Genomic DNA, 15,777 nt, shown 5'->3' with positions numbered 1-15,777 from the left:
TATGACCAGAGACCATCTCATGCTCAGCATCCCTGCGCTCTGTTGCTCCAGAACTTCATCCTCCTCTCTTGGGAGGTGGTTAGCCAAAGGGCGTAGCTAGAGGGGGTGCAAAGCACTAAGTTTTGCAGGGAGTTTCACCGCAGAGTTCAAGTGACCCCTCCTCCTCCCCTTCCGGGCCACTCCAGGTGCACGCCTCTGTTTTGCTCTCCTGCCCGGAATGGCTCCGAAGGGTGGGGTGGGGCTCCCTGCAGCACTCAGTGCTTTGCACCCCCTCTAGCTATGCCATTGCCACAGGGTAAAGAGAGAAGCCACATCTGGGGAGGGGGGGATTTTGGCCTCAGCACTGGAAGGTTGTGGGGCTGCCCTGAATACAAGCCACATTCCAGGCAAGCTGTCCAGGGCTGTCCCTCTATTGCTCTCCACAAGAAAATGTCTCCCAGAGTTTGAAGATATGCTTCAAGGATCGCAAGCTCCTATTTTTCTTTCTGCCTCTTCAGCCGCCTCTGCCTTCTGACGGCTGCAACCAGTCTCAATTAACTTGTTTGCCTCCGCACAAGGTTCCCGTCCATGTATTCAGGCAGGGTTATCTTCCCTCTTGACAGCAGCACTGAAAGGAGAACCTCATTTCTTTGGAAGGACCTGCTTCTAGCAAGTGTTTCTCTAGACAAAGGTCACCAGCAATACCGTCTCCCACAATAAGACCATTTCTGTTGCGGTCTGGAGTACGTTCAGAAACGGTGCAGACCAGCTTATGCCGTGGACCTTTGCTATACAAGCCCAGCTTCTCTAGTATTTACACTTGATGTAGTACTTTAAATATGCAAACGGCTTTAGAACGGTATGCCTCTGAATGCAGTTCTAACAGCAGTAATAATGTCAATAAATGCTTCTTGGGTGTGACCTCAACAACACCAAGCACGCTGTAGAGATTATGCCCCTATTGCAGATAGGGAAGACTGAGATTGAGAAGGAGGAGCAATAGTTCCACCTTCCACATTGATGAATGGGGAGCTTTGGCAGCAATGGCAGCTGCTCCCTCCCCAGTAGTCAAAGGGAGTACCCGCACCAGGCCCTGCAATGATGCTGGGGCGTCTAGGCCCTAGGACATGCTTTGTGAAGGTGCCAGGAATGTGACGTACCACTTGTACCCAAGAAGGTATGCATTAGGCATCAGTCAGGTATGCATTAGGCATTCCATCAGTCTGATGGAATGACCCTTCTAAAGATATGGAGCTTTGGTCAACCTGGCCAAACCCTGATGCTGCTCAGATACCGGTAGCTGGGGGATGCACCAAATAAGGTCTTTTGCTTTCATGCCACCCCCCCCCCGTGGGATTCTAGGAAGTATTTGGTGCACTTAGTGGGAAATGGATTATTGGACGACATGAGTGTTTGGCCTGATCTTGCATGGCTCTAAAATTCATGGATGCTTTGAATAATCTCAGATCAACCTTATGAACTGTAAGGTACGATGAGGAATAGACTCATAGAATGTTAGAGTTGGAAGGACCCCAGGTGATCATCCAGTCCAACCCCTGCTCACTGCTTCTAACTGCTACAGGATCCAGGCAGGAAGAGGTGAAGTTAGGGTCCAATTCCATTTTGGTCTTGAATTTGAAGAAGTCTGGGCCTGATTTGAAACAGGGTATGGTGTGGAGTAAGGCTTTCCCCCTCCCCCCACTAGTGAAAAAGTGCTCTTTCTTCACAGGTTTTAACAGGCAGTGGGGGTGGATTCACAATAGTGTAGAGGTTCAAAATAAGAACACCTCCAACTGAAAATTTGGCCCCATCGCTAGTGCAATTTGGCAAAGCTCTCCTGAGTCACTCCTGCCGCAGAATCAGGTCATCCAATGAGCTGCATGAAGATAGTCAAAGTATCCATTTAAAACTCAGAGTTTATTACTTTAAAAAAAAATAACAGAAAGAAAGGAAGGAAGAAAAAAAAAAAGACAGCTGGTGTTTTTTAATACAAACTTTCAAATTAAAAAAAAAGTTTCCCTACGGCTTAATCTGATGATAATAATAATAAAAAAACCATAATTACTTTCCCCCTCCTTTTGGTCAAAGTTACACTTAAAGCATGTACTGGGTTTAATTGCAGCATTTTTTGGATGAAAATGCATTATCAGATAAGAACTCAGTATAAGCTAATCACTTTGCACTGTTCTCTTTAAGGTGCCCATCTCAGCAGTGTGTAGGAAAATTAATCCATCCGCTAAAACCCACAGTCCTCTGCAGGCTTCCACAAAGATATCATCACAGGCCAGTGGGACCACTTGCTAAACGGAGGCTTTCCCATCACTACCGAGCAGGGCAATTTACCGGCCAAGGGGAAAAAAAAAAACTACATTGGGGAGAAGAATGCTCAAACTGGCAAACAGCTTTGTGCCACAGGTCTTAAACTGCTTTTGCTAAGGAGGTACACCCAGAAGGCTTCGCTCTCCATGTAGGATTCATTCTTTTCACACACACACACCACCCCATTCTTAAGTCTGGGGGCAGCTGCCTGTGTTGGCAGCACCTTGTAGAATTCATCAAGCAAAATCCCACAAGTGGAGATGGGTGGGGGTTGCAAATTGTGGGGGTTGCATTGTGGAAGGCGCAATCCTATGTACGCTTACCTGGGAGGACATCTCATTGGTCATCTCACTAGTACAGACAAAAGGCACTATTTCTTTAACCAGCGTTGAAATAAGTCTGCGGAACTCCTTGCCATAGGGTGTAGTGATGGCATCTGGCCTAGATGCCTTAAAAAGGGAGTTGGACAGAGTTCTGAAAGAAAAGTCCATCACAGGTCACAAGCCATGATGGGTATGTCCAACCTCTTGATTAGTAGGCTACCTCTGAATGCCAGGTGCAAAGGAGGGCACCAGGATGCTGGTCTCTTGTAGTCTTGTGGGTTTCCTGAGATATCTGGTGGGCCACTGTGAAATATACGAAGGTGGACTAGATGGGCCTTTGGCCTAATCCAGCAGGGCTCTTCTTATACTCTTAAGGACCTAGCAAGACTCACTTCTGAGTAAGCACACATAGGATTGCACAGAAAGAGAGCTGTCTGCTCCAACAAGGGCCAGAGGAGAAGTAAGGTGGTATGTATTTCCAGGGTTAGACTACATTCTCCCCCCCCACCCCCAGGCTAGATGCCTTCCTGCCTGGATAGTGGAAAGATTTAGAAGGGCAGCCCCCGGCCCCCCGGCCTCACTCACTGCTCCACTGCCATTCTTCTGGCCTGTTACCAGCATTGATATACATGCCCAGGGAAGTGCAAGGTTCTAGATATGGAAAAAAAACAAAACAAAAACTACAGCTCTCAGGGGGCTCTAGTTCAGTGGGTGCTGTCTCGGAGATCTGGGGTCCTGCTCCAAGTTGGTGCTGAGGCTGGGACAAGCCCCGGAGCTAGACCTTTAAATATAAGAACATAAGAACAGCCCCACTGGATCAGGCCATAGGCCCATCTAGTCCAGCTTCCTGTATCTCACAGCGGCCCACCAAATGCCCCAGGGAGCACACCAGATAACAAGAGACCTGCAAGGCATTCTGGGAATTGTAGTTAAGAACATAAGAGCAGCCCCACTGGATCAGGCCATAGGCCCATCTAGACCAGCTTCCTGTATCTCACAGCGGCCCACCAAATGCCCCAGGGAGCACACCAGATAACAAGAGACCTGCAAGGCATTCTGGGAATTGTAGTTAAGAACATAAGAGCAGCCCCACTGGATCAGGCCATAGGCCCATCTAGACCAGCTTCCTGTATCTCACAGCGGCCCACCAAATGCCCCAGGGAGCACACCAGATAACAAGAGACCTGCATCCTGGTGCCCTCCCTTGCATCTGGCATTCTGACATAGCCCATTTCTAAAATCAGGAGGTTGCGCATACACATCATGGCTTGTACCCCATAATGGATTTTTCCTCCAGAAACTTGTCCAATCCCCTTTTAAAGGCGTCCAGGCTAGATGCCATCACCACATCCTGTGGCAAGGAGTTCCACAGACCAACCACACGCTGAGTAAAGGAACATTTTCTTTTGTCTGTTCTAGCTCTCCCAACACTCAATTTTAGTGGATGTCCCCTGGTTCTGGTATTATGTGAGAGTGTAAAGAGCATCTCCCCATCCACTCTGTCCATCCCCTGCATAATTTTGTATGTCTCAATCATGTCCCCCCTGAGGCGTCTCTTTTCTACGCTGAAGAGGCCCAAACGCAATAGCCTTTCCTCATAAGGAACGTGCCCCAGCCCCGTAATCATCTTAGTCGCTCTCTTTTGCACCTTTTCCATTTCCACTATGTCTTTTTTGAGATGCGGCGACCAGAACTGGACACAATACTCCAGGTGTGGCCTTACCATAGATTTGTACAACGGCATTATAATATTATTTCTCTCTCTCTCTCTCTCTCTCTCTCTCTCTCTCTCTCTCTCTCTCAACCCTTCTCTCAAGCCTCTCTTCTCAAGCCTCTCTTCTCAAGACTCTCTTCTCAAGAGAAGCCTCTCTTCTCAAGCCTCTCTCAACCCCTCTCTCAAGCCTCTCTTCTCTCTCAAACCCTTCTCTCAAGCCTGGCCTTCTGACACAGGCCATTGGAAGGACATGTCCCATCAAACCATTACTCAAGATTCCAATAACTAGCCAACATTCCACTGGAAATGGAAAAGGGAGCAATGCACTGAGTGACTCCAGGCCCAGCCCTATCCAGCTTTCCAGAGCCGGTGCAGTATTGCGCCCATCCTCTGTGCCGCCACTTCTTCAGTGGGTGCCTGGAGAGGTTTCAACTCCTAATGCCATTCATTCAGGCAAGTGCTGCTCATCCCAGCTTGTTTCCTTGTGGGAAGAAAAAGCTAAGATGAGTGAGGGCGAGCATGCCAGGAGCGTTGCGCATGTCTGTCTTGAGCACACGGAGCCAGAACTGAGCTGCGACCCCAGGATGCTGGGTTCACTCCAAACGACAATGAAAAAGCTGAACGCCAGACTCACTGATTTGTTCGGTTCCCCCCTAACCCACCTCGCCCCGCCCCACCTACCCCAGCGCAAAGACGTCCGAGTGCTTAGAAAAAGGCAGCTTGTCTTCCTCCGTGTCAGGGGAGAGCTGGCGGATGATCTCAGGGGCCAGGTGGCACAGCCAGCCATTTTGTATTCTCAGTTTGTTCTCCCTCCTGAAGAGAAAAAAAAGAACAACAGGTCTGAGGTTGGCCTGGATATTTCTGTAGCTGTAAAAAAAGTTACACTGGTCTTTCCCCCAACCCAACATGACTGCCTGACCTCACTCTGAACTAGCACTTGTAAGCAGAGAGAGAGAGAGAACGAGAACAAAGAGGCAGGGGAGAGAGTGGGGGTGGGTGAGTTTGAGGGCAGGAGAGGTAGGTTGGTGGGAGACTAAGGGGGCCCACTGAAGTTTGGGGGCTTGGCTAGAGTCAACGCCTCCAGCAGGATTTAGAGCATCTAGAACTGCTAGCCCCAAACAGAGCGTCAAACAAAGAGCTCAGTAGTGGCAGCATTCCTGAGGTCAGGGCTTGGCCGGTTTCTGGATTCTGGCCCACCTGTTGAAGATCTCTGGTCTACACTAAATGGCTTCTCTGATGGAGCAAACAAAGAGCAGGCCACTCAGGAAGGGGGGGGGCATTGTGCTATTCGGAGAGGGATGGTTGAGAAGATCAACAGCAGTGCCACTGGGGTTAGGCAAATACGTCTTCTAGTACAGCTAATTATATTGATTTGACAAGCGGAATTAGATGCCATTCGGAAAATTGTCTGCGTGTTTAGCAAGAGAAAGGACTGCTTGGTGCTCGGGCTGGGAGCTGAACACAGGGAGCTGGCAGATAAGAGAAGGAGTGAGTGAGATCAGAGTGAGCCTTTGAGAGCCGACGGTGATGGTTCAGAAGTGTTGACACATCTTTTGGGCTGCCAGCGTAACTGGCAGCATTGGCTGTACAGGAGATCAAAGCAAATTCCGTGCTGAGCCTTGACTCTGCAGTTAACTCTTAAGCTCGGTGGAGGGAACAGAATGCTTGCTAGGTGAGGGGATGGTGGTGGAAGGCAGTGCAGAACCAGCCTTTCTTAGAGACTTAGGGCCCAACCCTATCCAATTTTCCAGTGCCGGCGCAGCCATGCCAATGGGGCATGCACTGCATCCTGTGGTGGGGAGGCGGTCACAGAGGCCTCTTCAAGACATGGGAACACTTGTTCCCTTACCTCAGGGTTGTGCTGCACCGGTGCTAGAAAGTTGGATAGGATTGGGCCCTTAAATGTCTCTAAGTAAGGCTGGGAAAGACTTCCGGAATCCTAGAAAGCTATTGCCAGTGTAGAGGCCAACTTTGGGCTCAGGACGCCAATGGGATCACTAAGCCTTAGTTGTGGGGTCACAGCAACTTACAAGAATGAAAAAGGTTGAAGACCACTGGACTAGAGCACCACCAGGTAACGGGGGAGGCATCTTTTGTATCCCTTCAGGTCCCAGAGGTGGTGTCCCAGTCCTGCTCAGGTGCTTAGAAATTGTGCTGAAATAGCTTTCACTGGTGTCAGGCTTCATGGTAGCTTGTTCTGCTCTAATAAGAATATTTGGTTACAGTGAGCAGTGCTGGAAGGTGTTACGGAGGCAGGCTGAGAGCAGCGATAGGGGTAGGGGTTGGATAGCTCGGGTGCAGGGAGGGGAGTGGGATCGACGGTGGGTCCCTGGTGGTTTTCTGTAACACTGTATTTAACTGCTGATGCCATGCAGGTAGACCTGGGCTCCAAAAACTAAGCTGGCTGACATTACCCTCTCCCATTCTGATGCTCCGCTCCCCACCACCGTTCTGCCCGTCCCTGCTCTTTCATCCTCTCCCTCTTTGGGAAGGGGCTCAAAAGAAACATTGTACCCCTGATAAAATTCCTCTCAGAGGCTCTGCACAGCCCCATCTCACCAAGGTGGCTACCACTGGGGGCTGGGGATAAGAATAGGCCCTCAGTTTGGCTGTACTTGTCGTACGTAAGAGGCGACTAAACAGCCACTGGGTAGATGAGACTCATCAGCCTGGGAAGGCAGCTCATCTGAGAGAAGGAAAACTCTGACCCCAAACCTCCACTGCCTTGTGGCTACATCCAGTTATGGAAAAGGCTTCAGGAGTCAACCTCGAGGCAAAATCTGGAGCCGGAGTCCCTGAGGCCGTTCATGGCTGAACACAGTCACGTCCTGGCAACTCCTGCGACGCCGCTGGAACCAACCGTATTGGCCTCTGCCTTTCCACTGGACCATTTCAGCGACGTGGAGAGGGGGGATTTGCTGCATGGGTAACAGCCTATCCTCCATACCTACTTTACCCAGGCTTCGCACACTGGAGAGGACACTCTGTTCCAGAACCACCATTCAGAGCGTGACACCATAGTCTTCCAAGACTGAAGGATGCCAACAGGCTACCACTATATCTGTGGTTGCTTCCCTACCAGTTAAAGGCTCACAGTTCCTTTGATATATGTGCTCTATACCACTAAGCTACAGCTTCTCCCCAGGGCCACAAGAGGAGCTGGCAAGGTGTTAGAAGGTTGCTGCTGCTGCTGTTTAGAGTTTTGTGGTCCATTTTGTGGTTTCACTCAGGATTTGGCCCCAGTGGCACAATTCCCAGACTTTGCCACTTTGAGGGTCAAGAGAACAAATGCTCTGCTTGCAGAATGGGCAAATCAATCTCCCTCCAGGGGCTTCCCTGGCCTTGTGGCCACAAACACGGTGCTGGATTACACGCTGTCGTTAAATTAATCACCAAGGTCAGTGGAGAGGTGGCAAGGATACAGCTTCTCTCCTCTCCCTCCCTCCCCCGGCTATCAAATGGTGTGCTCCTGGTTCTCACGTCTGCTGCAAGCAGAGCAGGAGGAATGAGCAAAACTGCTCTGTCGCGTGCACAAACACCAACACAGTCTCTAGGGAAGCAGATGCGACTGCTATCAGTGGAGTCACAGGGGTGTGTGCACCGCATGGGTGGGGTGCACCCTGGGGGGGAGTGACACTACTAGTGCCAAAAAAAGGTGAAAATCTCAGTATTTTCAAATAATACCATCATATATCATTCAATGGGTAATTTCATGCAGAACGCAATGAGACAAACCACATTGAAACATCTGTATTATATCAAAAGTTATAGCCAAATCCCCAGAAAAGCAAATCACTACTGCCTTATTTATCAAAAAGTGGATTTCTTTAACTTAAAACTGACCAATCAGGCTGATTGTTACAAGAGCTAATGAGGTGTTATCGTGACACAGCAGAGAGCCAATGAGGCGTTAGTATGAGTCAGTTCTCATTTCCATATATCAGGGCTAAAACTAGAACTCTTATTCATTTGTGTGAATGTCATCAAGTTGGCCACTGGTTTTTGTTTGGTTACTGACTGTTGGGTGACCTATAACCCAACCCTAACCAACTTTCCAGCACTGATGCAATTGCGATGAAGCCCTGAAGTGAGGGAACAAACCTTCCCTTCCCTTGAGGAGGCTTCCGTGACTGCGTCCTCATCAGAGAAGGAAGCGTATGTATATTGGCAGAGCTGCATCTGCCCTGGAAGGTTGGTTAGGACTGGGATGCTAAACAGTTACACATTTAAATACATCAAGTTAAATAAAGTTTAAATACATAAAGTTACAATAATCCTAGTGATGCCACTGTGTTTTGGTTGTGTGTATGATATTGTAATTTATTCTGTATGGTCTGGTACGGGGAGAGGACCATCCTGGGGGCGACGCTCTCAATGAGCTCTCGCACTGGGTGATGGAAACCCTAGTGACACCTCTTACTGCTTATGATGTCATCAGATCATCCTTCTGTCTGGATCAAACTAGCCTTTGTTCATTCCTTCTCCACTGGCTTCATTCATATGGTTCTCAAGCTCTTCCTGGAAAAAACCTTGATTTTTAAAATCTCTTTTTTTATTTCATTTATTTATGATAATGAAAGATTATAATAATACAAGTTGTGTCTTTTTTAAATATCTCAAACTTCTTTCCTTCTTCCACCCAAGGGTCTTTTACCTGCAATCTTTTTTGTTTCTGTTTGTAAAATAAATGCACATGACACAGGCTTATAAACTAAAACACCTGTGATCCTGCACACGTCTAGGGCCCAATCCTATCCAACTTTCCAGCACCAGTGCAGCAGCAATGCAGCCCCAAGGTAAGGGAACAAATATTCCCATACCTTGAGGAGGCCTATGTGACTGCCTCCCCACCATAGGATGCAGTGCACACCCCACTTGCATAGTTACACCGACACTGGAAAATTGGATAGGATTTGGCCCTTACTTGAGAGTAAGCCCCCATGGAACATAACTCTGGGTAAACATGGACAGCATCGCACGGATACGAGCACAGAAAATTTTTCCTTAGGATTATTTAATGGTAGCATCTGCTATTTGTTTCACCAGCAGGCCGTTCAGAGTAAGGAAAGGCAAACCCCGTATTGCTTTAAAACTTAATGGGAACCCTTGAGGGGAAAAAAAAATCTAGCTGCCTGATCTTCTGATGCACAACCTCCTGGATTGGGGCAATGAAGCACAAAACAAACCTGGGGGGAGGCATCCCTTGGAGGTTTTGGGTTGAATAAGAACAGAGGCCGTTGCAAACGCACTCCTGTAATTGGATTTGTTCGAGATCTCTGAAGCTTAGGAATTAATTCAGAAGTGATGGAACTAGAGAAGGGGGGAAAAGGTTGGTGACACAGAAGCTAAGAAGGCATCAACACTCACTGATTCACTGCTGTGGTTCAGTTATATTTACGCTCAACCCGCAAAGAAACTCATTTTGGTTTCGTTGCCTGATTGTTGAGCTCAGCTCCTGCCCAGATGACATGGACTCCAGCTGGCCTAAGGGATAGCCCTGTCTGTCAGCTCCTGTCCCTGGGCAATCCCTGTTCCCCTTTACGCCTCCGGCAAGATGTCTGATTGAAATGTTCAGCTACCCTTGTCATTATTCAGGGTTAAACTCCCTTCCCAGGACTCCAGAAGTTAAATCTCACGGCCAAACTAGAAGTGACGTTAAATACAACATCTGGCCAGGGGTTTGTGTCGGTTTGAAATGGTAAATTGCTCATTTTTTTTTATTTTATTGTTATCTTTTAAATTGTTTTAATTATTTTTACAGTTTTATTTTAGAATTTATTTTAATGTTTTATCTTTATGTGTTGTATACTGCTTGGGTGTTTAGAAAAGCGGTATATAAATCTAATAAATAAATGTGGGCACCCTGATCCATATTGGGACAGCGGTATGAGAGGGAGAGGACTCTAAATGGTTGCCTCAATCCCAATCTGGAATGGTTTGTATTTGTCCCAGAAGGGAATATTTATTCACTGTTTTTCTTTTTAATTATTAATATATATTTTTTAAATAATACGACACTCTTCTCAATAAGGACTCAGAAAAGAAGAAGAAAAGGAGGAAAAACAAATACAATTTAGAAAAATCAGCCCCCCCCCCCCCCCCAAAGGCAGACAGCCTCATCAGCATATAAAATGTCAGGCTGACATGTCTTTATTGGGGGACATTGATTCACACATTCCATTTCAATGCAGGCACAATCAGTGTACAGTAAATTGTTGGTCTGAAAAAATGAACCCAGGTATAGCTGTTCATATGGAGATGATGGCCGGATCCCAAAGGATCTCCTCTATGGAGAACTCGTGCAAGGAAAGCACCCTACAGGTAGACCACAGCTGCGATACAAGGACATCTGCAAGAGGGATCTGAAGGCCTTAGGAATGGACCTCAGCAGGTGGGAAACCCTGGCCTCTGAGCAGCCCGCTTGGAGGCAGGCTGTGCAGCATGGCCTTTCCCAGTTTGAAGAGACACTTGGCCAACAGACTGAGGCAAAGAGGCAAAGAAGGAAGGCCCATAGCCAGGGAGACAGACCAGGGACAGACTGCACTTGCTCCCAGTGTGGAAGGGATTGTCACTCCCGGATTGGCCTTTTCAGCCACACTAGACGCTGTTCCAGAACCACCTTTCAGAGCACGATACCATAGTCTTTCGAGACTGAAGGTTGCCAACAACAACTGATGTAACCAGGTACAATGTTCTATACCTGTGTATAGCAAGATGTGTGAACAGCCATTTGTGTTATCTCTAAGGCTCCGTTTTCACTCATAAGAAGGATCCCACATACTGCAACTAATGAGTGCTTCTTGCTTTCCTGGTAAATGAAACCTGCAATTTACTGCGTCGAGCAGCAACAAATAAATAGAAAGATGTGTTTTGACTGAAGCGCTACTGGGACGTCGAGGAAGGTCATGCACAACAACTGCAGCCCACGAGCGATGCGAGACTCTGGGTGCTGGATCCTCGGCTGTGCCTGAGTCATACTGGGAGGGGGTGGGTTACACTGGGGCAGATGTTTGCACATTCACGGTGGTGAACCACCCTCGATGAGTCACACAGCACATTCTGGGTGAAGTCAGGAAACCAAGAGTGATCCAGAATGCAAGGGAGTCATCTTGGTCCCAGGATGTATATGGCTCAGGTCAGGCCATGCATTGAGATGGACCTCAAAAATGAAGGATGTGGCAACCTGGAAAATGTACCAAATTATCGGAAGGTTGGAGCACCTTCCTTGTGATGAAAAGCTACACCATGGGGGCTTCTGAGTTTAGAGGAAAGGATGACTAAGGGGGGATGTGATGGAGGCTTAGGAAACATAGGCATCGTGCTAAGAAAGTGAGCAGGGAGAAATACTCTTGCAGTACTAACAACAGGTGTCACCCAGTGAAACAGATTGATGGGAGATTTAGGATGGACAAAAGGAGGTGCCTCTTTGCACTGTGCTGTCTGTGGAACTCATTGCCACAAAACTAACTTGGATAGTTTTCAAAGGTGTTTGGACAAATTTATGATGGTCAGGCCACCCGTAATGGCTACTAGTCTTGATGGCTATATGGGCTGCCTCTGGGTTCAGCAGGAACGTGCCTCTGAGTCCCAGGTGCAGGGGAGCGATGGTCAGGGAGGGGTATGCCTTCTGTTCTTGCTTCAGAGGCAGCTGGGGGGCCACTGTGAGACCAGACGGGCCCTTGGCCTGACCCAGCAGGGCTTGTCTGACGTTCTTGTGACTTGGAAATGCATGTTCAGGTGACAAATGAATGGCTGCAAAAACACTTCTGCAGATTAGCTCATTTGGCTCAAATCCGTCTAGCGTCACATTTTTTAATACTGACAAAGAAGCAGAACTTCTTTCCTGAGAAGAGGAAAGAGAAACAGGAGTGACGACCACATGTGGGGACATGCATCCTTGACGGCTTTGATGCATGCTTTAGAGCAGTGTTTCTCAAACTGTGGGTTGGGGCCCACTAGATGGGTCGCGAGCCAGTTTCAGGTGGGTCCCGATTCATTTCAATATTTTATTTTTAATATATTAGACTTGATGCTCCCGTGGTATGTAACTGCATTTGGGAAATGTTACAGACCTGTACTTTTAACAGGCGACTATGTATAGGTTTTTAACAATGATAGTAAATGGAACTTACTCCTGGGTAAGTGTGGGTAGGATTGCAGCCTAGGATTGTTAAAAACTTTCCTGCTTGATGATGTCACTTCCGGCCATGACATCATTTCTGATGGGTCCTGACAGATTCTCATTCTAAAAAGTGGGTCCCGGCGCTAAATGTGTGAGAACCGCTGCTTTAGAGAAAACATGGATCAAAGTTCTGCCTCATGGGATGCTGTACTCATTATACAAAAGGGACCTCACCAAAATAAAATGATACAGTATGTACATCTTCCTGGGAATGGGTCCTACTGGATTCAGTGGGGCTTACTCAGGAGAAAAGTATGCCCTAGATCAGATTGCTGGGCTGTAGGTGTGGGCAGAAATCTGCTCAGAACATAAAAATCTTGCCCGACTTTCACTCTCTTTCTCTGTGGTTCAGTTCTTCCCAGTTTACTCTTTCTCCCCCTCTCTTTGTGTGCTGGTGCCAGACTGCTGAAGGCCCTGGGACAAAGCTCTACACTGTCCTATGTGTACATATCACCTGCCCCTGATGGCATGTCGAGCCTTCTGACCACTGACACTGGTACTGAGGAGGGTTCAGTTCATGGGTCAATGTGGACTAGGAACTTGCATTTCATTCTTAACCAAAAGCTCAGTTTGGTAGAAATTAAGTAGTCCTTTGATTTATACCCCTCCCTTTCTCCCCAAAAGATACCCAAAGTGACACAAATCCACGTTCTGTACCAGATCTGATACGGTAGAACAGTGGGAAGATAAACAGAGCTGCCTTTAATCATGCATTAGTCATTGGAATAGAATATCAGTGTGGTTTGAGTAGGTTAGGCAGCTGTACTAAGTCACCTGTCTCCGTTACATCCAGCTGTGACCCACACAGACAGGTCCAAGAATAACAGAAGAAGGTCCAAGAGATGGCCTAAGAAAGCTGATGCTAAAAATTGGAGGTTATAAAGAGACAAAAACTAAAAGAAACCCACTTACAGCATGGCTAACCATTTCAACCTGACACCTGGTACACGGCTGAGGAAGGAGGGAGAGAAAAACAGACGGGCCTTTATTGCCTTCTGTAATCCATAGCCTTTGACCACCATAATTACAGAAAGATTAAAATATGCAATCTACCTCACAGGCGGCTTTGCAATAAAGCAATAATTAACTGCGAGAAGCCCTCACAATAGCCAGGGTTTATTTTATTTCATCTTATTTTTTAATTTAGGATGACTCTGAAAGTACAAGAAGTTAAATCTGTATCAAGAATTACCGGTGGTGAAGTTCACCGGGGGAGGGTCTGCAAACAAATTAACAGACTTGGTGGGGAAGGAATGAATGTTAGAAGATGGCAGGGCAGATCTGAGCCAACTTCCGGCTGCCACGACACTTGCCACCTCCTTCCGGAGTGTTCCATTGCATGGCTGCTACAACTCTTCCCCTTGCCCCGTTCCAACATTTGAAAAAGACAGAGGATGACGGACGAGGGCATGTGTACAGCAGAGAGGAGTTGACACAGGGCAGTGATTTCCAACCAGTGTGCCCCAATGGTCTACAGGTGTGCCATGGGAGTTTTTTTTTTGGGGGGGTATCGTATATTAGTAATGCCATTGGGGGATGCGAGTCCCCCAAAAGCAGTGCAGTGTGCCTTGCCAATTGTCAAAAAAATGGACAGTGTGCCACTGAAAGAGATAGCAGGTAGACACAGGACACCTCCACCAGCTTACTTCCTGTATCAGCCAGCTTCTTGAGGTGGCTGCTTCTCTAGGCTTCATCGCTAGACTGCTCCTGGAAGACTGGGCCACTCTGAATTGTGCAGGCTTGAGTCTCAAGACAAAATGGAGGTTGCAACCCACCTGAGCTGGGTTGGACTAATTTTGGGTCCCGACCCAACTGCTGAAGACCCTGTCCTAGTTTGGTCCTGAAAATGTATCAGTGGGGAAACCTAAAATTTGAGAGGCAGGAAGAACAAAAGGCAGGCTGTCCTTGGAGACCTGTGTACCCTACCTGCCTGCTTGGAGAACTCCCGATATGCTGAAGAGGCCGAAGTCTGTGATCACCACCTTCCCGTTGTCATAGAAAACGTTTTTAGACTTGAGGTCTTTGTGGAGGATTCCCTTTGCGTGAAGGTAGCCCATTCCCTGTGAGAAAAAACAAGGGGAGAAAAGGACTTGAAAGACTTGTACGGAAAACCCCAACCTCTATTTCTTTCACACGTACAAAAATGTAACCAAATACACCTTTGCGGTGCAGTTCTGGTAGGGTGAGGGTTCTGAAATATTTTATTTGACGCTTAAGTGCGTCTGTGCAAGATGCTTCTCCTGCAACTTGGGTTCAACAAATTCTGAAACGTCACCCTGAGTTGACATGCGTTTAATGGGTTTCTCTCCTTGGAGAGTTAGCGGGAAAAGGTGCTGCTACTGCTGAAGATGGCCTTCCCATTCACGTTCACTGATGGGGAAGGCAGGAAGAGCTGTCAAAGGTGGGAGGGGCTATCAAACTCTGCCAGTTAGTGGTAGCAGGCCCAGTGTGCCATGGGGGGCTGAGAGCAAGGTTGTGTCCCAGGGCCCCCATCAAACGGGTGCCAGCATTGCTTCTGGGATTCTACCATAAGAACATAAGAACAGCCCCACTGGATCAGGCCATAGGCCCATCTAGTCCAGCTTCCTGTATCTCACAGCGGCCCACCAAATGCCCCAGGGAGCACACCAGATAACAAGAAGACCTGCAAGGCCTCCTGGGAATTGTAGTTGAGAACATAAGAACAGCCCCACTGGATCAGGCCATAGGCCCATCTAGTCCAGCTTCCTGTATCTCACAGCGGCCCACCAAATGCCCCAGGGAGCACACCAGATAACAAGAAGACCTGCAAGGCCTCCTGGGAATTGTAGTTTAAGAACATAAGAACAGCCCCACTGGATCAGGCCATAGGCCCATCTAGTCCAGCTTCCTGTATCTCACAGCGGCCCACCAAATGCCCCAGGGAGCACACCAGATAACAAGAAGACCTGCAAGGCCTCCTGGGAATCGTAGTTTAAGAACATAAGAACAGCCCCACTGGATCAGGCCATAGGCCCATCTAGTCCAGCTTCCTGTATCTCACAGCGGCCCACCAAATGCCCCAGGGAGCACACCAGATAACAAGAAGACCTGCAAGGCCTCCTGGGAATTGTAGTTTAAGAACATAAGAACAGCCCCACTGGATCAGGCCATAGGCCCATCTAGTCCAGCTTCCTGTATCTCACAGCGGCCCACCAAATGCCCCAGGGAGCACACCAGATAACAAGAAGACCTGCAAGGCCTCCTGGGAATGCACACCAGATAACAAGAAGACCTGCAAG

The 15,777-nt window shown here is 48.0% G+C and overlaps 1 protein-coding gene across 1 annotated transcript in view; it reads right to left on the bottom strand.

Moving 5' to 3' along the window:
• KSR2 (kinase suppressor of ras 2) overlaps positions 1–15,777 on the bottom strand; it is a 186,856-nt gene that overhangs the window by 2,218 nt on the left and 168,861 nt on the right. Inside the window, exons 17-18 of the mRNA XM_066609856.1 lie at positions 14,444–14,577; positions 5,017–5,148 (exon numbers count right to left, since the gene is read on the bottom strand). Of these exons, the coding sequence (XP_066465953.1) occupies positions 5,017–5,148; positions 14,444–14,577 (266 nt within the window). The remainder of the gene's footprint in view (positions 1–5,016; positions 5,149–14,443; positions 14,578–15,777) is intronic.

Source organism: Tiliqua scincoides, chromosome 14 (genome assembly GCF_035046505.1).
Source record: "Tiliqua scincoides isolate rTilSci1 chromosome 14, rTilSci1.hap2, whole genome shotgun sequence".
Taxonomy (NCBI): Eukaryota; Metazoa; Chordata; class Lepidosauria; order Squamata; family Scincidae; genus Tiliqua; species Tiliqua scincoides.
This window is presented reverse-complemented; position numbering and strand designations above follow the sequence as displayed.